A 22652-nucleotide genomic window follows, 5' to 3' on the forward strand; every position below is an offset into this window, starting at 1 on the left:
TTCTAAGGAGGCAAAATTAAAAAATTTTCCTGGGGGAGAAAACCCCCATATTGAAGCGGGGGTACCCCTTCCCGAGCCAGCTTACCTGGCTCCATCACTGACGATCACGTCATTGTGGACAAAACACTTACCGATATTTGGCGGTCTTCTTTGCTATCAATCGTTCTCCAAAAATATTAACTCCGTCATCGTAAAAACTGCACATAATCGGCGCATCTGCTTCGTGATCAGGTTCAAGTTCACAGAAACGGATATAGTCGGCATGCATTCTGCGTTTGATTTTTCCCTGTTAAATGTTTAATTCTGATAAGTATAGTGTTAATTAGTTAATTAGTATAAATTTAACCAAGCACGATGAACTTAAAGATTTAAAAATCTAAAATTGATCAAGTCATCAAATTAATCTCGGGAACCAGATAACCCTATATGACTAATGCTAATTTAGATTTCCGTCTTTCGGAAAATAATCATTACTGCAGATCATTCGAGCGATAGCTTCCACAGAATTTTTACTAAACTAGGAACGAGAATTTCATCCATCCATTTTAAAAAATCTAGCAAGTTTATAGTTAGTAGCCTCTCACAGGAATTCAGCAACTTGCAATATATTGGAAAATTAATACAAAACATTGTTTCAATCCCTCCATGTGAGACGAGCCGAGCTATTTTTTTATTTGTTAACAGTAACATAGTTAATTTGCCAATGTGTTAGAATTTCACGAGATTAAGCCTGAAAAAAAGTCTCTAAACCAGTATTTTTAAATTTATGTTGCACATTCATTGCTTTTTGAAGAAGAATTTATTCCCAAAAGTAATTGTTTTTAAGAAATATTTTGGAAATGAGACAAATTTAAAAATATTTACACACTACTAGCCTGATAATGCCGTTGTTTTAAATTAATTCAAACAGAAACAATGTTCGAGACCACACGAGGGCAAAATTACCTTTATGATTCATCATTAAAAAGTTTTGAATGGATAAAGAGGTGAACAGACTCAGTGATTCATTTTTTAATGTTTGACGTACGAAGCTTCCATAAGAGATCCTGCGACTGTGACAACTTTTAACGCAGCTACCATTCCCCATCACGTTATAGTGCAGGCTTTCCCTTACTTACAGGATGAATAATCGCGGATGCAGAGCATAACCATTTTTTATGTTTAAAAGGACACTTTTTTAACTCTAATTTACGATATCTCAAACTTGTCTAAGTATAATATGTACTAAATCCTCGTAAATTGTGCATGAAATGACTTCAAGACTCAACAACATTATGTGCGAGGATGGGAGGGTTTTCTGGAGGTGACATCTGGCAAGCTCCGTTCTCTTACACTTATCCACTAAGCCAACAACACGCTTTACGTTATTGATGTCTAGAGAATTATCTGCCGCCATCACATATTATTCTTTTCTAACGATCTCCACGGGGTAAAACTTGAGACCTTCTGTTTTACATGGGGCACGTGATTGCAAAGTTAGTTCCGCAATAATTTCTCAATGGGGTGAAGTTCCACGGATGCACGAACGAAATTAGAAAGCGCTATTTTGCCATCATACATCCATGCATTCTCGCATGCGTTCTAGCAATTCACCGCTTTACACGACGCACTTTTAACTTCGCCTTCGCACTTTTAACTTCGCCTTCGCACACATGTCATATTCTGCAATTACGTGCCCCGTGTAAAACGGCCTGTATGATTGAAGAAATAATTTGGCAGTTCATACATAGGTCTGACTTCACTATCGGAATAATAAATCCCTCGTCGAAGGTTTATACTTAGAGCTAACAGTATAATTACCAAAACCCGACAAATCAGATCATCTCCTGCAATTTCTCCAGCCAAGGAAGCCATTATCTCGTGAAATGCTTCATTGTGAATGCGAAGCAACTCATTTTTGCTCTGAAGGGTTTCTTCGTTGAGGGAAGATTTCGTCAGGTGTGCACACATCCATCCAAGTACGACATTGGCGATTGATAAATCGTCCTGCAGTATCAAAGACCAGATTACTCAACCATATCTATGTGAACCAATTTTCAAAAGCATTCATATAGCTACGCTCGGAACTAGGGCGGGACAAGTGCCCCATGTGGCTGATTCTAGGGGGTGACAAAATGTGAAAATTTTATTTTAAAAAGTTATTTAATTTTTTTAATTAAATTGTTTAACGTTAATCTAGGACCATAGAAGCCAAGGGGGATAACCGCAATTATTTTCATGAAGATAATTGCAAATAATGGTTGGTGAGGTACACTATATTGTTGTAAGAAAGACATACCTGTAAATCACTGAATCTAGGGGAATCACGGTATCACAGGGCGGATCTAGGATTGTTTTCCAGGAGGGGGGGCACAAGAGCCTGACAGTCTTTTCGTATTTGAGATTAAAAACAACATACAGCAATTACTATACGAAATATTCTCTTTATTTCAACATGAAAGTTATTAATATGTAATTAAACAATTGAGGCTCCGTAATACACAAAACAAAGCAAGCATAATGATAACAGCATTAAAAATCTTGTATATTGCTTAAGCGTCTGAGGGGGCTGGGTGGGGGGCGTGCCCCTCCCCTAAATCCGCCTATGTGTGAATATGCATATCAGTGATTCACTTGTATTCTTTTGCCACAACAGTATCGTGTAGCCCACTGACCATTATCTGTATACTTATCTTCAAAAATAAAAAAAATGCACTTATCACTCTTGGCTTCTAAGGTCTTCAATTATTAATTCATACATTTTTAAATAATAATACTAACAAAAATTCTTAATATGAAACTTAAGGTGCGTAATTTCTACCACCGCATCTAAGAAATGGCTTACAGATTTATTACAATTCAGAGGTGGGGGAGTGAGAGTGCGAAGGTGGGATCAAGAGAGGGGAGCGGCAAACTGATATTTGTCCCCCCTGACAAAACTCCTAGTTCTGACCCAGCCTGTTGCATCTCTAATACCTACATGTGAAAAGAAAACTTTCCTCTTAAAGATAAGTTCAGTTCCATTGTGATAAGGACAAGGAAAACAACCTGCGGCCACACCCGTCAACGCCCACGGGTGCCGTATAGCACCTAGTGCAATGCTGAGTCAATACCCCTGCAATGCATTTAATATGTAAATTTTAGCGTACATTTCGGTGCACATACTTAGTAGAAGGTTTCCTCTATTATTCACTCAGTTTGAATTGTGTTCATTGTATTGAGCTCATATTTATAATATTTTTAAAAGTGAAATATATGTGAATTTTTAAAAAAAACTTTGGGCGCTGACGGGATGTGCTCATGTTAAACTGATTTTTCAACTATGCCATCGGTGTATATAGTTTTATATGCTGTTTCAACTAAGACATCCTCATTTTGGGATGGGCTCTCGCTCTCCAATCTCGTATTCGTACCCGATGGGGACTGCCGATTAGAACTGATATTGGTTTGGCTTCAATGGGCGTAGGTAACCTTAGTAACCAGAAGCTATCGCGACCGATAGGACACATCAGAAATATTCATCAAATTCAGTTGGACGATTTCAGCCCTCCGGTTTTGCCTCTACCTCTCACGCGCACTAATTGTCCTCAATAATAACTCAAGGTGATGGATCGATAATATAACGAGGGAACAAAATCATTGAAAGGTTAGGCTACCTTATTTTACATGAGGACATGCTATGATATTTTATGGTTAAATATATACGAAATAAATACACTTGGGGGAAAAGATTCATAAAACTATAGTTGAAACAAGAAATTAGATTATTTTGCCGTCAAAAAGTCAGCCAATCGGTAAAGACCTTAGCCGTTTGGAAAAAGTTGGATAAGGTACCGCAGGGACCTCCTAGGAAACGTACGTGGCGGCTTTTGTTTACAGAAGGCGATTGGGTCAATATCGATAAGTTATCATTGAGTTATTGTGAATAGGAGAAGATGCGGTCAATATTCTGTTGATACATTCATTAAATTGAAGAGGAAATCGTCTTTGAATACTTATCCTCCCTTCACGTGACTCATTTTACATTCCGATAGACATGTAGGTACTGCAGACACCAGACTTTGGAATGCGGTTTCTATTAGCTTTTACGAATATATGACACAAATTTTTTTATCTACAGTGATTGCTGTTTTATTAAAATTCATATTCATAGGTTTAGCGAGCATAATCCTTGCACACGGATTTTCTTCTTTACATTATCATAAGTATTAAAGCACTCACTTCTGATGAATTTGATACCGTCATAAGAACTCTCACATATTTAAAATACATCTTCAATAGTTTTATCCGGCATCGTACAAATTGGAATGTATAAAACTTATGCTGTTCATGCGTTGTTGTGCAATCAGTACCAGAAAACACAGGAAATGTAATTGAGGAAACGGAAGTGGCGCTTCGTAGAGGTGATTTACGTTGATATGAAGGTGCGATACGTAACTAGTGGATTAATCATCTTCCAGAAAATTTCAGATAATATGTTATTCTTAGTAAATTTTATTTTATAAAGGATGAATAACCTTCTACGGGATATAGCCACTCGTCAGAGGTGACGATAGCAGCGTAAGCCTCGAATTATAGCCAATATTTGAAGATGATAACAGCGTACTTCCCGTCTGAACATGCATTTTACTGCGTTGACTATGCTGCAATGCCTATAATTCATTGTATTCGTTGTAATTCAGTTAGCAGTGATATTTTGTCCCTCAACAGCATTAAGGCCGGATGATCGGGACCGTATATCATAGAAGTTGAGCTTTTGTTGGCGACATCAATCAATGCCATGCTTTAAATGTTTTTTTTCAATATTCAAAAAGCCCAAAGTGATTACTGTTGTGACAATTATACGCAAATTCTGCAAAAAGATGTCAAAGTACAATTTTAGCTTTCCATTCCGCTCAACGATGACAGTAAAGAATGATAAAATTGGGTGGTACATGAAGTTGAGAAACACTTCTCGGGTGTGCACTGTTTCACAATACTTAAACATTTTACCGCAGAATTCAGAAAAGTTTGAACTTCGCTAGGTTCTCCGAATTATTCATTTGTGATTGAAAATAAACATTCCGATGAACTTTGCCCAAAATCGTGCACAATGCGATTGAGAACCAAATTTATTTTTCTATACACTGCTTAAATGAAACCATTGAAAGGTGTAATTGTTCCATTAGAGCACAAGTTTTCATAAAAACTCTGAAAAGCAATAGATTATCTTAATAACGAAAATCTCTTCGGAGGTACCCATCCCATTACACCTCAACCGAAGGAGTTCATGAGCTAGCTCTTTCCATTGGCCCTGATGATCTAACTCGTTAATAGGACTAGAATTCAAACTACTATACTTAATTTTCTCTTCATTTTCTTGTTGGTCCCTGAACTATGTAGTACATCCTGAATGAGGTGTGGTGTGTATATCATAGCTCTCTTTCCGAGAGTAGTAAATGTTTCATTACTCGTGAAATTGGTATACTTTTTTAACTCTTTCGCATGCATTCCAACGGTTGAAAGAAAAACTCCTCGTGATTCTCGATGGAAAATGACGTCTGAGGAGCTTGAGGAACCAGATGCCAATCACAATGAGACAACAACGCTTAGCATATCAATGTATCTCCTTATCCTTTATCATTTGCGTGCTGATATCGTTTTATTTCAAAACTGTGCTAAAGACAAAAATCTAAGCAACCAAAATAAGATTCACACAAAGCAAAACGGATAAGCTCGAGAGTTTTTGGGACCTCTCGTAATAATTAAGAGAGATATTGGGAAACTGTTTACGCAAGATAATGTTGAGTATTCAAAACTCATTTGCCTAACTTTGCTTTAGTGGACAATTTGTATCAAAATTGATGTCCATCCACCCGCATTTGTGGGTAGCAATTTCGGTTGGGAGCATATATGCAGAATGGATACGAGTCATTGACCAATTGTCGGTGGATTACAGCATTTTTTTCACCTACCGCAAACCGGTACAATTTTGCCACTTTTTTCTTTTTTAACTGCTTTCTTGTAAGCTAAGGTATGATAACCCTTTATAAACCTTTTCTTGGTCTCTACTTTTAAAATGTGTGAAAAAATGATGACTTAAGTAAAAGTTCATACGTTAAAAAAAATTAAAAACATAGTTGGCAAAGATTCCCTGGAACTGGGGCAACTTCAACAGAGATCACGACACAAAGGTGGGTCTTCTGAGGGTTACAATTTACAACACACTGCGGCCAGGAAACAAGCCCGAGACTTATACGCCCGCGCTCCGGATAGGGGTTTCGATGGGAAGGAACAAGGAAATAGACGCCGCCGCGATAGGAGCCCGACGACGCCTCTGGGATAGGGATAGGGTTAGAAGGGTGGGACGGGGTAAACACCTCACCGCTATAGAAGCGGAAAGGGCCCACTAAGTAGCGAAACCTGGCATCAGCCATTAATTTGCCAACGATTTTGGTTGATTTTCCTATTGAAGAGAAACATCCATAGGCTACTTTACCAATAGGGTGGTTTCCTATTATTTTTTTATTGCCTAAATCGAAAGATTATTACTCCTGGAGTACGTATTTCACGCTTTTAGATTTTTAAATGACGATATCTATTTTTCGCGATTAAATGAAAAGTGAAAATTTTCAAGCGCGCGAAAGCACGACGCTTAAGTATGAATGTCGGGAAGTCTCTCCGCGTGACGTATTTCTGGTTCCCCCTCCCGCCCTGCGAGGTGACCTTGAGGCGAGGCTTAGCTCTGATACGACGCAGGCTGCTAGCGGCTAGCCTAGTACCCTGCTGGCTGGTAGCGCTTGGCTTAAATAAGGATTATTAATAACTTATCAAACGAGGAAAACTTTCCGACCTTAGCCAGTTTTAATAAGTGATTGTTAAGACACGTTTCCCTGAGCTCTGCGCCTCATGCATGCAATGGTAACCTCAGACGACGTATAACTCCTATCTTCTCGTATAGAAACTAGGTCCCTGTGACGTCACGTGGAGTGGCATCGCATGGGCGCCAATCTGGCCCTTTTCAAATGAGGATAAAAATGGACCATTGCCGTTCGTCTAACCCGGTATTTCTAAAACAAAATAATTTGTATATTTTGAATACACTAATGGTGGGTAACGAATCGCAATCAATGCCTTTCGTTTTCTTTGATGAAGGAAACCACCCTATTGAGTTATAACCAGTGGAAATCTAAATAAAACAAATGAAAAAAATAATTTTGATATTTAAAAACTCTAACTTTGTTATTTTCGGCGGAAAAATTAAAGATGCCACGGATTTCATTGATATCACGTCGACTTTTTTAAGTACAGGATACCCTATTTTTGTCTATTGGTGTGATACGAAATTTGCATGCAAAGAGATTTAAGAGGAAACTTTACCTTTTATATCATCAATACATATTGTTTTAATCTATACAATGGTGTATATATAGCTGCTTAAATAAAAGGTAAGGTCTGTCAGTGCGTGAAAATTGACAAAAAAATATGGTACATATATACAACCCACACATCACCTGAGCTCTCACTATAGTGTTTCCAGCGTAACTATACCACTACGATGAAGGATTTGGTGCTTTCCCGGCGAATCTTGCTGATGAAGTCTTCTCGGGTAATCAGCCGGGTCAGGATGGACATTGCTGCCAACGTTTCGACGGCCTTCTCTGTCATCGTCGTCAGGGCGATTTTCGCCTTGCAGCAATGTCCATGCTGACCCGGCTGGTTTCCCGAGAAGACAATACCACTATGCACACGTATCTGGTCTCCTATGGCGTCAGTCGAAGAAGTTTTATTCCAGCCAATTGGAGAATATCAATGATGCCTCCTGTGATCCGCAATCAATCTAGCAGTGGTCTCCAGTGGCGTAGCGACGGGGGAGGGGGGGGTCCGGACCCTCCCCCCGTCCCCTCGAAATATAAAAGCACACTAAATTTGCATCACAAAACAAAAACAAATATTGAAAAATCATGAATTTACAAAAGATTTTTGAAAAATGAATCTTTTTCGATTATGAAAAGCGTTAAAATTAATATAAAACCCTCTACTTGGTACCTACCCTGTTTTTTTTAATTTTCCCCTGGTTTTGCACCCCCCCCCCCCTACCCCCCACCGAACAAAATTCCTGGCTATGCCACTGGTGGTCTCAATCACACATGGTGATAGATAAAACCTGATGTGGCAGAAGAAAACTAGCTACAGTTTTTAAATCGGCACGCTTATTTTACGCTAAATCAGCTCGAAAATCGAAGTCAACAGAAAAAATGTAAAAAAAATTGTTCCCCTGTGTTATTTTTGAGCAACATATAACTTCCAAAAGAGAGCAGTGGCGCCGACTCCATGGGGCCTGAGGGGGCCCGAGCACCCCCAAAAATTCGTTACAGATGTGAGGAAAAATGTGTCAGGCTTGTCTATTTTCCCCTGAGTGTCCAGATATCGAGATTCGAGTGATCAGGGTTCTAATTTTGATCATATGACTCTTCTAAAATACTTAAAAAACCTAAAATTCACTACTTATAAAATTTACCGGGGCAAGGTCCAAGGTTTGGGCCCCCCCAATATTTTTTGTAAGTCGGCACCCCTGAAAGAGAGAGACCAAAATAATCACGTAACAATACGCTACACAGCCATTCTAACGAGAGACATTCAAAATATATGGTCAGATTTATCCTTGGATTACTTGAGGTTGATAGAAAAATTAATAGGACAAATAGTGTTGGATGTAATTCAGTCGTGGCGGCTATTATTAGCACCAAAACATGTTCAATTTAGTCATCCAAGTGCTTGACAAAAATTAACGTAATTAATTTTGTTTTAAATTAAAATTCGTTATTGAGGGGTAATAATGAAAATTTACCACCTGGATTGCACCCCACGATGCGATTTACCACCTGAATCAATTATATACGCACAGATAATGATCACAAGACCTTGGTATGCCCATAAAATCTTACTCAGGTTTTGCTATCAGAGCAGAGTATTCGGTTTGTCAACAATATTCCATTATTATGATCGTAATTGGAGGCACTTGTGATCAATTGAGATATAATAATAATTATTATATTTATGATTTCAATACCAATGAGTCAACTGGACTCTTTTATTCCACGATACACCATCTTGTCATAGCGAATTATAATTACTCCAGATTTTCAGTTCAATGTAAAGTAGACGAGCCATGTTCAAAGATCCTTGAAATTCTAAATGCGCTATTTCTTATCAGTGGAAATGACAGTCTTTCATTAACAATATTTAAATTTACAAGAAAGTTACCATCTTATACAATTTGCGTGGTCCCCCCAAAGGTTGTTAGATGAATTAGTTTCCCATTGCTAACACTTCGAGGGTAGAGGTTACTATAGTATACATTACAGGGGTCTCAAAATGACAGTGGACGCGAAAATTTATACTGAAAGAAATTTTTGAGATACGGTAACACTTTGTAGTGAAATCGGATTGATAATGACAACTTCTGAGCGTCATTTATTTTGAACGGTATCTGGCCAAAATTAAAACTGTCAATTGCCTGGAAACAAATTCCTCACACTCTCTGCTCTGAGAGCTCGAGGAAGAATGCGAGTTTAAAAAAATTAACTCAGCTAATACGATACTCAGAGTTAGAGGACTCACCTTATTCTGACACCGACTAATGATAAGAAGTAGATAAGTTGCAATATCAGTAATGAGGAAATGGCAAGGATTTCGACAGCGCAAAACTATAAGATATCAATGGCACCGATAAGTGAACTAATAAATCATTTTCAAGACACATTAATCATTCTAAGTGGGAAACTGTAAGCAAATCCGAAAAGTAAACTCCCACATCGCTAACTAATGGATATCATGCCGGATAAAATATCGTTATCTTTGTCTCATGCACACCTATATAAAGAGAAGGAAATTAAGCTATATCTTGAAAATCTTGGGAACGGTTTGCATGGAGTAACGCCATGCCGATGCGATGGTATTTTAATACCCATTTACCTTCACAGCGTAGTTAGACATGCGGTTCGCGTAAAAAGATGCAGTGCGAAGTGAAGACGAGAAATTTTTACCCGATAATTATGATTTTCTAAAACGAAAAACAGAACGGATCTCAGTAGATTTAAATTTAACGTCGTGTCTTCATCCTTACGAGGGCGACACGGATAATCATAACGATCATAACCATTATACTCGTCGTGTGTGTGGTGCAATAATGACGATGCTACTGGGAGACTTGAATGCATCTAGCACAGCAGAGGAATACGGTAAAAATAATAATCGTACAGCACATTTTAAGGTATAAATAAGTTAATGGATAACGGTCTGACTGACAATGAGTACTATGCTTGATTTACTTTCTGTCGCTCACACAATATTGAAACTAATTAACTATGTAAAAACAACTGTTTGAGACGAAAAATCTGAAAAGTAAAAAACATAAACTGTAAGTAATCCTATTTCCATGTGTACCTTCGCCCTTTATGATGATTGAACCACATGTTTGTGATGAATAATTTGTTTCTCCTACAAAACTCTGCTGCTTTCTCTCCCCTGTCGTTCCGTATTCCTAGACCAAAATCTCCTATTTCGTTTCCATCCCTCCCCTCCCCGACTGAGGCGTTCCAGTCCCACATTACTACCAGATTTTTCTTACCCGGGGCTTCTCTAATTAATTCCTCGAGCTGTTCATACACCTCATCTAATTCTTCCTCCCTATGATTGCTAGTGGACATGTAAATTTGAACAACCGCGAGGTTGGTCGGTTGCGCCTCAATTTCTACCACTTGAATCCTATCGCTTACCTGGTCTATACATACCACTCGCTTACCCATCTTTCCGTTTAATACTAAAGCTGCCTCTCGCTGGCTTTCCTCTCCACCACTATATATAACCCTAAACCCATCACTTAAATAGTACCCACCATCCCTCCACCTCACTTCGCATAGTCCTAAGATATCTATCCTCCTTTTATCCATTTCCCTTTTGTTATTTTCTAACTTCCCCGCCCTCATCATTGTCCTTTTTTTTACACCCTTAGCTATGTACAAGAAAAACAAAAACTGGTGGGTTTAAATTTCCTTGCTTTCAAAGTGCAAAGGCTCTTCAAAGTTTTAGTTAGAATTTACAGATTGTTGTCATTTATCACAGTATTTTTATTTATGCTAGAACATAAAATCTGTCCTGTATAAAAATCTCGCAATCTGTCCATAAAATCTGGCAAGTATGGGCTACTTGCCTCTACTCCACAAGATGATTTTTTTAGAGGTAGCATCGCATACCTATTGGGATGCGAAAATAACTATTGGCCTTATAAGTATAGCTTTGGTATCCGTTTGTCAGTAAAATACATATTTTTCATCGATGAATAACTGGAACACGGAGAAGCACGTATACGGTTTTCGGCCAACTTGAGAAGAGTGGTGACTCATTCTAAAAAAGAGAACTAGTCGTGTTGACCGGAGAGGTGAAGGCAACACCACAAGGACGTAACGGAGTCGAGAGGTTTCGCGAATCGAAACTTGCCTTGATTGGAGATGAGAGACGTTCTGTGACCTCCACAGCCGGCGATTGGCATTTCACACCCCAGGGCATGGCGGCTAACGCTTCTGACCTCGAGGAGTTACGCTGGCTCGCTCGAATTTAACTGAAGAGATTATTTAAGAGTGTGTGCAGCTATAATAATGTACAGAGAACCTTTTGAAGTACTTGGAGGAAATATCCCGTCTACCTTAAACGAGGCAATTTTAACCCATTATAACACAATGTTGCCGCAAGTAACGTCAAAAATGTATTCATTCTCAGCTCTATTCTCATTCCAGTGTTCTTTTGTACTGTATAGTTTAATGGTGAAACATGTAGCTGCCTCAATAATTACTGTTAAGTAGAAAATGTTCACAATTTTAGAATTAGAAGACTTGAAATTTGATTCCTCGGAGATGTAACTCTCGGTTAGATTAAGTTGCTGGTCTCAGTGACGGCGGGGTTAAGTCCTCTCCTGGCAAACCAAAGATCGTGGGTTCGAGTCCCACCAGGGTAATTTTTCCCTATCCAGATTATGAGTTTTTGTGATTGTCCTACATTGTTGTTAATTTTCCCCGTTTTTAAGGCCTGTTTTCGGGGATTCTAATAGAAATAAATAAATGAGAAGAAATAAAATCGATAAATATTGAATTAAGAAGCACTGGGTATTTTCCTGGTGTATAGACGGCGTGAAAATCTCTCAGGACTGCCAACGGGTCAGGAGCTGAAATGCTGCCAACGTGGTACTCGGCCATCGTCTTCAGCGCTGATAAGGATATCTACCTACCTCAATCAGCCCTGAAGGCGATGACCTTGTGGAACATCGAAACGTTGGCAGTATTCCAGCTCCTCACTAGTGATGGAAAAATCAATTTCGTTGAAAATCGGTAATCGAGTTATTAATTGTCAAAGATCGACTTATGATCTTCGATTATCGAACAAAAATCGATTTTTCAACTTCGATCGAGACTATTTCGTTTGATCTCAGCTACATCACTACTGACCTATGATAACGTCATCCGTCGCATGCAAAAGACTTTCTAAAATTGAAATTGGAAAGGTACGGCCTCGATCATCAAGAAAGCATCTCAATCTGTTGAACTTCCTTAAACATTTTAGTGAAGCCTAATGAATAAGAAGCTGGATTACTGCCAGCACAAGACTCGGTCATCGTCTTCAAGTCTGATAGTGATAGGTAGTCAATATACTTAAGCCTAGGTATACAATGTTAGCGTAATCTATGCTTAGCACGTAGATTCCGCGTTTCTAGCGGCTCTCAGCCAAATTCGGGTAAGTCTCTATGTTCGATCTTAGACGTTTTTGACGAATTGGGTAGCTTTCTAATGTATTTTATTTATTTTATGGATAAAATATTTCACCACGGATTCCGTTCTTTTCACGAATTCGAGATGCACCCTGACGAGAGAGAAGTAGCACCTCTCTCTCATATACATTAGCATTTATTCTTACTTCTTTTAATGCGTCATCATCATCACTTCATGCAGGAATAAAACCTTGATTTTCAAGCCACCTGGTTCTCTACATTGCATCACATGTCTATTCATTATAATTTAAAATAATTCGCAAATACAATGGTATCATTAACATCATTTGAGAATATTCTGTTTGGCAATAATATTCTTTTCTCCCATAATTCTTACCGTCACTGTAATGAAAGGATAAGGAAGTTTCAATGACATATAAAATGTAAAATATATTTAATTATCCCCAACAAAGTTACTCCATACCCCTTGAATTGGACCAAGAAAAAATAGCCACAAACTCGTTAGAATGTGCAATCGATTGATTTTGAGTCATACGCCAATCGGAAGTAGTTTATTTTCAAATCACGGGCACTCATTACATGGACGAGGAAATTGTGATAATATTCAGGTCTGTGGAATATAGTTATTAAAAAGATTATCAGCCGACCAGATTTCGTAATTCGTATGTTTCAATTCTTTAAGTCCTCCTCTTTTCTTCCAAAGTAGACGTCAATGAAAGGATTGAGATACTGAGGTGAGTACATAGAGAGATAAATACCAGCAGTGCATCCTCTTAGAAATAATGTCAAATCCTAGCAACGCGCACTGACAATTTGTGGGGAGGTACACACTAAATGAGAAGGATACGTCAACTTGTCTACGATATTCATGGCGATTTCCATTGAGGACAATACATCTCTGAATAATTTTAAGAAAATTTAGTAACCATTCAAAACTTTATCAATCGGTTGCATAATATATATCTGCAAATATTCTCAAATCAAAATGTCACCAGTTACTGAAGGCCGTGACTCCTTAAGGTTATGTTTTGAAAATGTTTTCCATGAAATATTGACGCACTACCGAGATAACCGCAATGCTGGAATTCTTTCGGGCTGTTCTTCTTTGAAATATCAATCCTGTCCTATCACCGGCAACTCCCGATGATTCAGTTACAAACCACATCTGTCAACTTCCTCTCACACCAATCAAGCAACCTTTACTTCAATCAGTATTTAAAGAATATTCATCGCTAGTCGATGGAAACTCTCGTTGTATTAAATTACCAACCTCGAGTGTCAAAGAATATAGCTCGAAAAAATCCTAGAATATGTCAGCATCCCTGAAAACGTATCTCATACGATTTTGATAATTAAACCGAGATTAATGCTGATCATTGACAGCAGACTTATTATGAGTAATTAAGAATTACTGAAAAACAGCTTAAGGTTGGAAGGCGATATTTGGTGGAACTTGTTCACAGGAAACATAATGAAAATACACTTTTGTATGTTCCACAAGAGTTTTTTATTCCGACCCAGGTTTCGGCAGTACACACTGTCATTATCAAGGTGTAATATCCTTGATAATGACAGTGTGTACTGCCGAAACCTGGGTCGGTATTAAAAACTCTTGTGGAACATACAAAAGTGTATTTTCATTATGTTTACTGAAAAACAGGACTCACTTTTGATTATTTAGGAAAAAATTAATTTTAATAAATTAGCGAACTTTAAATCAATGAGAAAAATATTTGCAAACTTTATCACGCGCTTCTTAGGATCAAATATTTACTTTCCGCCAATTAGTCTGGCTGGGGCGCAGCGTAAAAGAAATCAATATGAGCGTGGATTCTCACAGTACGTGATTGCATTATTAAAATATTATTTCTCCGAGAAATTAACCTTTTTCTCCATGATTTGTGGAGGAATGTCTCTTACCCCAATGGATAAACTACTAAAACTGAGGAATCATCGAATCAGCACAAAAAGCTGTGGCAGGAAATCCCGTATCACGGCAGTTTTGAGCAATGGTCTACGAAAATTTCCTGTCATCATTCCTGTAAAAAGTTCTAACTTAAAGTATGACGAGCCTTTGCTTTATGTGGAGGACGTATTATGATTACGACGAATTTGTCACAGTGGGAGAGTTGCGACATTATTTTGTGAGATAACATTCTGAGAAATGACACTTGAGTATTTGATCTAGATAATTTTAACAAGTTGTAGGACCTCCTGCCGGAAACGTAAAAAAGGACGACGCGAAATTTAATAAAGGCCACTGTGTGTCCCAAATGGCACACACTCAAAGTGAAAGGACTTCGGATGCTTTCACTGACGGAGCTGGGAAATCTTCGCGCCCACTCCGCACGCGTAGAAGTGCTACCCAGACACAGATTAAGGGAAGCTATGGGGGGAAGGGCGCGACCGGACCTCAACTCCCCCTTAATTTCTAGAAAAGTTGCAAACATGATAATCTAATAAGGTGGATATCAATTGAAATCTTTTACGTCATCATAAGTACAAGAAAATTTTAGAAATATTTGAAGTATATTTACAAGCATCATGTTAACGCATATCAGACCACAAATGTATTAGCGCGAAGAGGTATTGCATACCACCACGGTGCTATGGAAAGCGACGAACTGCCCCACCCCCCAAAACAATGGCCTTAATCCGCCCCTGGTGAAATCCACCTCCCTCACTTGATTATTCAACCCCTCCTAAAACTGTTAGTGCAAAAAATATCTATGCAACGAAAGCGTCTAACTAATCATTCCATTATGTTGTATTCCGAGAAGGCAACCGATACCTATGGTTATATACACCATACGGCAGGGACGGAAGAGTGGAAAGGAAACCGTCGCGACGTCGAGATTAGTCTTGTCTTGACGAAATGCGCCAAGATTATCTCGACTTAAACCGTCAGCTCTGGGAAACCGTACATGCGTACGTGCAGGGGAAAACCCGCTGTTATTGGTAGGTAACCAAGAAAATGTTATAGGCGGATAGAAACAAAGTCAAAATACAAATAAATTCATTAAAATATTAGTAAATCGGTACAAGTTTCAATCTCCCTGGGTCGTAGGATTATTAATCAAACCTTATTTTTGAGAAAATAAACTGCCTAAAATAGATTTTCAAGAGGCCCCCACCAAAATTACAGTGTGAAACCCCACGTCAACCACGTAGCCAGGAGGTTTTGGGGATTCAGACCCACCGAAGTTCTTACATTTGTAGCGACTTAGACTTTTACATGCGTAGCGATGGTCAACAATCCTAAGATTGGTTTGACCAGCCCCATGACACTTCCTATCCCACTCCATTGGGAACCCATGGTCTTTTATTGAAGTCGTTTCCTCAACCTGCCGCACGTTTGCCGGGGCGGCGCCACGTATTCTGGAGGGCAAGAATTAGCGGGTAAGTTAATTTCCGTATTGTTGAGCGCATACTACAGGTGAGTGGAAATAGTCATTTTTGAAATTAATTAAGATTTAGTTTTCATTTATTTTCGAATGTTAGTCTTCTGCATTATTTCCTTATTGTTCTACATTAATATTTCGTGGATATATTTCGCGGATTTACTGAAAAAAGGAAAATGCCGTGGACGTGTGTGGTACCGCGTTGCACCACTGGTTATGGCCACAAGACTTCGGGGATTTCGCTTTTTAGTGTCCCCAAGGACCCTGAGAAGCGATGAAATAGCTGTACGATTCCTTTTTTTGGTGTGCTAAAGCTCCAAAATTTATACATATTTTAAATTACAGGTTCTGCTGTTCCAGTGGTCAATGTCATTCACAGTGGAGGAATGAAGTAACACTGAGACAATGCAAGATGTGCGACGGCTTTCATCAACTATTCATCATTCTCTCCTACTTAATTGAATCTCTTAGAATGATTAGTAATTAGAAATAGAAATTAGTAATCGAAAGAATTAATAGAAATGTTAAATTGTGAGTACTTAAAATTTATTTTTCATGACATTACCTTGCATTGATTGTATATAAATAATCTCAGTTTCAATAGCATTGTGTAATCATTCTGGAAATGTAGATTTGATGTGTGTGTATATAAGTTGGAAAAATGTGAATCGTTTTCATTCTTAATACCTCTTTCGATGATTTCTTTTAATGCAGCTGTTATCGATGGTGCGTGCAACTCTCATGAAAAGTACATTTACCGCGTATTAGCAGTATTAGCCTGTGGTTTCTGTCGTACTACTCATCTTATTTTTGGGCGAGCGATAATATTTCAGATTTACCAGCACCTGAAAGTGATCAGACATCCGCAAATCCCTCGGATTATATCCATTGCACTGTTTTCGTGGAAGTTTATTCGGAAATTATTTGCAAAATCTCTTTCGTTTTTATCTTTCATATGGTATTTTACTTCCTTAAATCTCAAATTATTCCTTTGGTGAGCAGGCAAGCATCGTTATAAAATAGCCTTTAACGGTAATAATGGTACTTCCGGAAATTATTCACCCTGTTCAACGATTAAATATGCCTATTCTATACCCGCAAAACGTCCGTAGGATAGAATCATTTTTTTAGGTTTGCTGTGCCCTGCCATTATTATTATCACTTGATCGAGACTCAGGAGATTAAAAACATTAACATACGTCACTTCATAAGACGTATTTCACTTCGGCCTTGGTAAGAAGCCGTTTGAGTTTCTGATATTATATTTGTTAATAGTGTTTGAAAGCAAGGAATAAGATCTATATTCTTATAAGGCCGTGGAAACATATGCCGATGGGCTCAGAGGCAATGGTGCGTACGTAGCTTCTATGACAACTTATATTAACGTTTACCACAAGATAGCTATAAATAATTATTTCCTTAAAAATACCTTTCCTCACTACATAAGGTTTTAACTGCTGACAATCTTTCGTTATGGCTGTAACTGATTTTACAAAGGTATGGAAGCAGACGAAGCTGAAATCCAACGCCTTCCATTTGATTAATACTCACGTATGAGAACGATTTCTAGGTATTTTTCGTTATAAGATGTTAAGTGCATATGAACTTGTTAACTAGTAACCACTGTCGATGTGTTTATATTCATTTTTTCCATAAATTAGTTCATAATTACTGAAATATCGTATACAGATACGTAGGAAATTTGCCCTTCAGGATAGGTGGCGCCCCTACCGGCCTCAACGGGAAACGGCTTCATTAAATGACCATGCCTGAACGGAGAGTGTCCAGACCTTCTCATATTCTAAGACCGTGGGTTTGACGCAGCTCTCCACTCAATTCTCCTTACAACTAATCTTTTCACACCTTCGTATTCTTCTCTTTCACATCCTTATTTACTTGGTCCATATATTTTATTCGAGGTTTTCCTTTTCCGTTCTCGCCATTCACTTGTCTTGACATTTACTCCCTCGACGCAGGGCCGGATTTATGATGTGGGTGGCCCGGGGCCCAATTTGGTGGGAGGCCAGGGAAGGCCCACTGTTTCAAGGTGTAGCAATTTGTAACGTATTAACAGGAAATGCAAATAGCGCCATTTTCCATTTATTAACGCCAATTTTGACAACTAAATATTGACCGAAAATCAACCCAGCTTCACTTCGAATACATGATGATTTTTTTTCTGTTTTTCCGACTTTGCGAGATTAACCTCTATATTGGCGAATGGCTCGTGCTTGGTGGGTGACCCAGGGCCTGGGCCCATTGGGGGCCCCCTTTGATCCGGCCCTGCCTCGACAATTGTCTTCATCATGCCATCATGTCTCAAAACAAGGCCTATAAGGTTGTTCCGTCTACCCGCAAGAGCATTAGAAAATTTCTGGCTACCTGCCTTCCCCACTCCCTTTGGGCACATCTGTCGGCTCACTGACTCTCCATGGCGACACAGACATCGTCGATCGTCGTAGCGGGCGCTAAGACGGCTTCATCCCACCCCCGCCCACGTGGGGCGAGGGAAAGTGCGGCCAGACTGCGGAGGACGGGTTGACGTGCTCTGGCATTGGGAGGCGAGGTGAAGGAGCGTGCTTGGAGTAAACGCGAAGGAAACAGCCATATTAAGGCTACCGTGGGAGAGTGGACCACGCTGGGTGATTCACCATCGGATCGAATATCTATCTACCTCTCCAGCTTTCGCTTCGGCTTAACGGACGCTAAATTAAACTCGGTGAACCCATCAATCGTTTATTTTGCGAAATGACTGACGAACACATGGCTGACTTGGCTCGCGACCCTGAATATATCAGAGATCTGAAGCATGAGTCCGATGCCGAATAATGCACAGACCCATCTGGGTATGATTAATCTAGTTTTTAATGAATGTACAGACCCATTTGTTGTATGGATTGATAATATACTTATTATTTTTATCAATGTCCTTCGTGTATTATTATAACATTACTTTCAAGGGTCACATTTAATTGTGAGTTAAAAGAGAAAAAAAATTGAGAGAAAATAACTTATTCAGCTTTACGTTAATCACATCTGTATAATTTAAGATCATAGAAGACCAATTCCTGAAACTGTTCTCCGCATGGTCAATTTTACAAAGAGATGAAATAATTAACATAAATTGATGGAAAATAAAAATTTAGAGCACTCAGCTTCAATTCAGTGGCAGATTAAGAAGGCTCAATCCCTCTATAATTTCTAGAAAATTGAAAAGATGGTAATCTTTAAGGTGGCTCTCCAACGAAAGATATTATTTCACTGCCTTATCAAAAAGGCTTTAAAAATAAACCGTTAATATCTAAAAGCCACTTGTATAAGTCTATCAGACCTCTAACGGCTCTGACACATTATCGCTGAGAGGGGCCGAGGCAAGTAATGAACAACAGCGACAAGGGCGTACTCAGGATCAAAACTAGGGGGGGGGGGGGGAAGCCGTGGTTGTTCAAGTTATAGGTAAGATTTAAGCATGGGAAAGGTGAATGAAACCAACATTTTAAGGAAACTTTAACAGCTCTTTATTAGTTTTTAAAATTATTTTCTTTAAAAAATAATATTTTCCTTAAAGACATTTGCGATTTTTGCTTCTAGGGGGGTCTCCCTCCTGCCTATCGCTGGTTACGCCCATGAACCGCGACCATAATTCGCCTCAGCTTTAACCACTCGATTCATTGAGAGAAGCGAGGTGAGTTTCAATACATATGATGCACGCGCGTAGAGAGCAACTCTGCAAAATGTCACAATTACCCACGAGCTATCATTCAAGCTTGGCAAAACTACAAACACTGCTTTTTCCAAGGAAGCGTGGATCTATTTAACAAAGTCGTTGGCAATGGAGAGGAAAACAAATGCATCTACTTCCCAATATATCACTGTAAACATCGATAAATTGGCATTTTTAACTAGGGTATCCATCGGTTTTAGTATTTTGTTTTTCTACCTAATCATTGAAGCTTTGTAAAATCCAGTTTCTGCATGCAAATTTACTGGATCTATTTTATTTATCATGTAAAAATGTTACCTATATCCAAGATGTCAAATTACATCCTATCTCTCAGCAAACTGATTATTTCCCTTTATCCATATTGGCCTCATAGTTTTTGATTTTTATATTACTTTGCTCCCATTTCTCGTTTACTTGCACTACTGCATCATTGTAAATTGGCGCTACAGATGTATGATAAAAATATTTTTAATAATTTTATACTGATTTTCAATAAACCCCTTATTCCCTTACTTTTTATAGTAATTCTATCCATTTCCCTACCCATCAGGAGAAGAGAACAACATCTCAGATTATTGCGTATCAGTTTAAAGAAGCGTCGCTTCAATAAATCAGGCTTTAACTAGTAAGTGAGTAATTACCACTGCTAATTGATGAGGTCACAAAAATGGCTCCGATTTTCACGAAAGAAAAAAATGACATTTACGATCAAAGCCATCTTTATCCAGCCTCATCGCAGATTCGGAGAACATTTAATTCGCCTCCACAAGATCCTCGTCTATCTCGTATCGTTTTCCACCATTAACCTCAATCAAACTTTTAATTCTCGACACGACGGGAAGTTCAAACGCTTCCCACTTAACACCCGTCTAATCTCGATGCCGTGGAGCGAGAGTGGAATGCATTCTAAATGAGATGTGTGCGATCAATGGCAGCGCAATCATCTCTTGGAGTTGCAGCCATATAAGGAGAAGGCTTCGCCGTGAACGTCATTGGTTGCGAGGCAACAGACTTGAACCCGTCAACACAGGAACTCAAACGACTGGCTCACTGACCCATAAACTATTTCACTAAGAAGTGAGCGATAAATATTTCATTGCCAGGGCAAATGACCGTAAAGGGGGAGGTGAGAGCTCAGAAGGATATGTCTTGAATTAAATACGATTTTTTGCACTGGTAAGCTTCATTTCCTTCACGACTAATTAAATAAATTCCTTTCCATTCATGAACTTCACGTTTTATGCTTAAGCTCGCTAAAAATTAACTCTATAATTGTTAAGTGATAACTGTCCAATAATGAGAATGATAATCATCCAGATGATCAAATGGAATGATGTAAGTGTTCAGTGATGAGAGTGAAGACGTGACGGAACGTGGAAAGTGAGGCACCTAGTTAATGATAAAATGGACGGAGACGAAAAGTTTGGCGATTTACATTGGCTCAAAGGAGGTCAGTAACTTTTTCCTCGGGCCTCGTATTGAAATTGTATGGCAACGTCCGATGGTTAGTTTATAGCAGTATGTCTACGAAGTATTTTCGAAATAAAATATCATTATATTATATGTAATAAATATATTCCCACTCTCTTGCCACTTCGTCGCCTAAAGCGTTATAGTGATTACATTTTATAGTTTATCGGGCAGTATGAACATATCCCGGAGAAGGGATTGTAAATTTATCCAGAATATATTTTCGAATAATATAATTTCGATTTTTGCTTTTAAAATAGATCATCAAACAATTCGATTTTTACCCAAATTAATCGAAAAATCGAAATCTATACTTATAAAGAGTAAAGCAATTTTCTGCTGAAATACTGATGGGCTGCCGTAACAAAATATGAAATATGGGATGATAGAATTACTGTGGATATGAACTGAATTCAGTTAAATTTATTAACATTGTGTAATATTTATAAGATATTAGGGAGCACGCGGTTTTCATGTAACGTGATAGCACGCGGCGCCGAGAAAAGACTGGCGGGATGTTTGCGGCTACAAAGCATTGATAAATAACGCAACGGTCATAAATTTGCTACTTTAGACAAATTAAATATTTTACAGACATAAAAACTGATTTTAAAGTATGACGCAACAATAAATTACGGAGGTAATGATAACTTGACAATTTTCTGTTTTCAAGGTAGACATCTAACTACTCACTACTTTCCGTCATTTTTCGCATTTTGGCAACATGATATGCAATTGAAAACGCAGTGCATAACGCATATTTAACGCTTAACAGCATTTTTTTAGGTATTTTGTAATTTCTTATCCCAACTTTCTAGCTTCTCAAAAATACTAGATTTCATATTTACGCATCTGACGTTTGAAAATAAAATTTTCACATTTCCGCGATTTACGGCAATGTATAAATATCATAGGTGCATGATACGTCATTCTAAGAAGTACGATAACCTCATCGGCTTCCAATTCAACGTCACGAGATGCTACTTCAGTGAGTCCTCTCTTTCATTACCATTTCCATGCTTGATGAGCAGCAAATAATTATATAACATTCATATCCTTGGTACACGACGTCGATTGCACAACACACAAGAAAAAAATCATTTAATAGCTACAATTTTCAGTTTTATTGACATCCAACGCAGGCATGTATTAAATATCGCTATTAAATAACAGTAGTCATGGCACCATTTTTTGTCAACTTGAATGATGTATTGAGAGCATTAAAATTCATTGAATATGTCGAATTTCACTGACATATGTATCTGAAGATCCATAATGGAGTGTTAAAGGTGAAATTCGTCAACTGCAAAATATT

The 22652-nt window shown here is 38.4% G+C and overlaps 1 protein-coding gene across 1 annotated transcript in view; it reads right to left on the reverse strand.

Moving 5' to 3' along the window:
• LOC124164914 (cAMP and cAMP-inhibited cGMP 3',5'-cyclic phosphodiesterase 10A-like) overlaps window positions 1-22652 on the reverse strand; it is a 48606-nt gene that overhangs the window by 11026 nt on the left and 14928 nt on the right. Inside the window, exons 5-6 of the mRNA XM_046542144.1 lie at window positions 1801-1986; window positions 132-286 (exon numbers count right to left, since the gene is read on the reverse strand). Of these exons, the coding sequence (XP_046398100.1) occupies window positions 132-286; window positions 1801-1986 (341 nt within the window). The remainder of the gene's footprint in view (window positions 1-131; window positions 287-1800; window positions 1987-22652) is intronic.

The sequence above is a fragment of the Ischnura elegans genome, chromosome 9 (assembly GCF_921293095.1).
Source record: "Ischnura elegans chromosome 9, ioIscEleg1.1, whole genome shotgun sequence".
NCBI classification, from domain to species: Eukaryota; Metazoa; Arthropoda; class Insecta; order Odonata; family Coenagrionidae; genus Ischnura; species Ischnura elegans.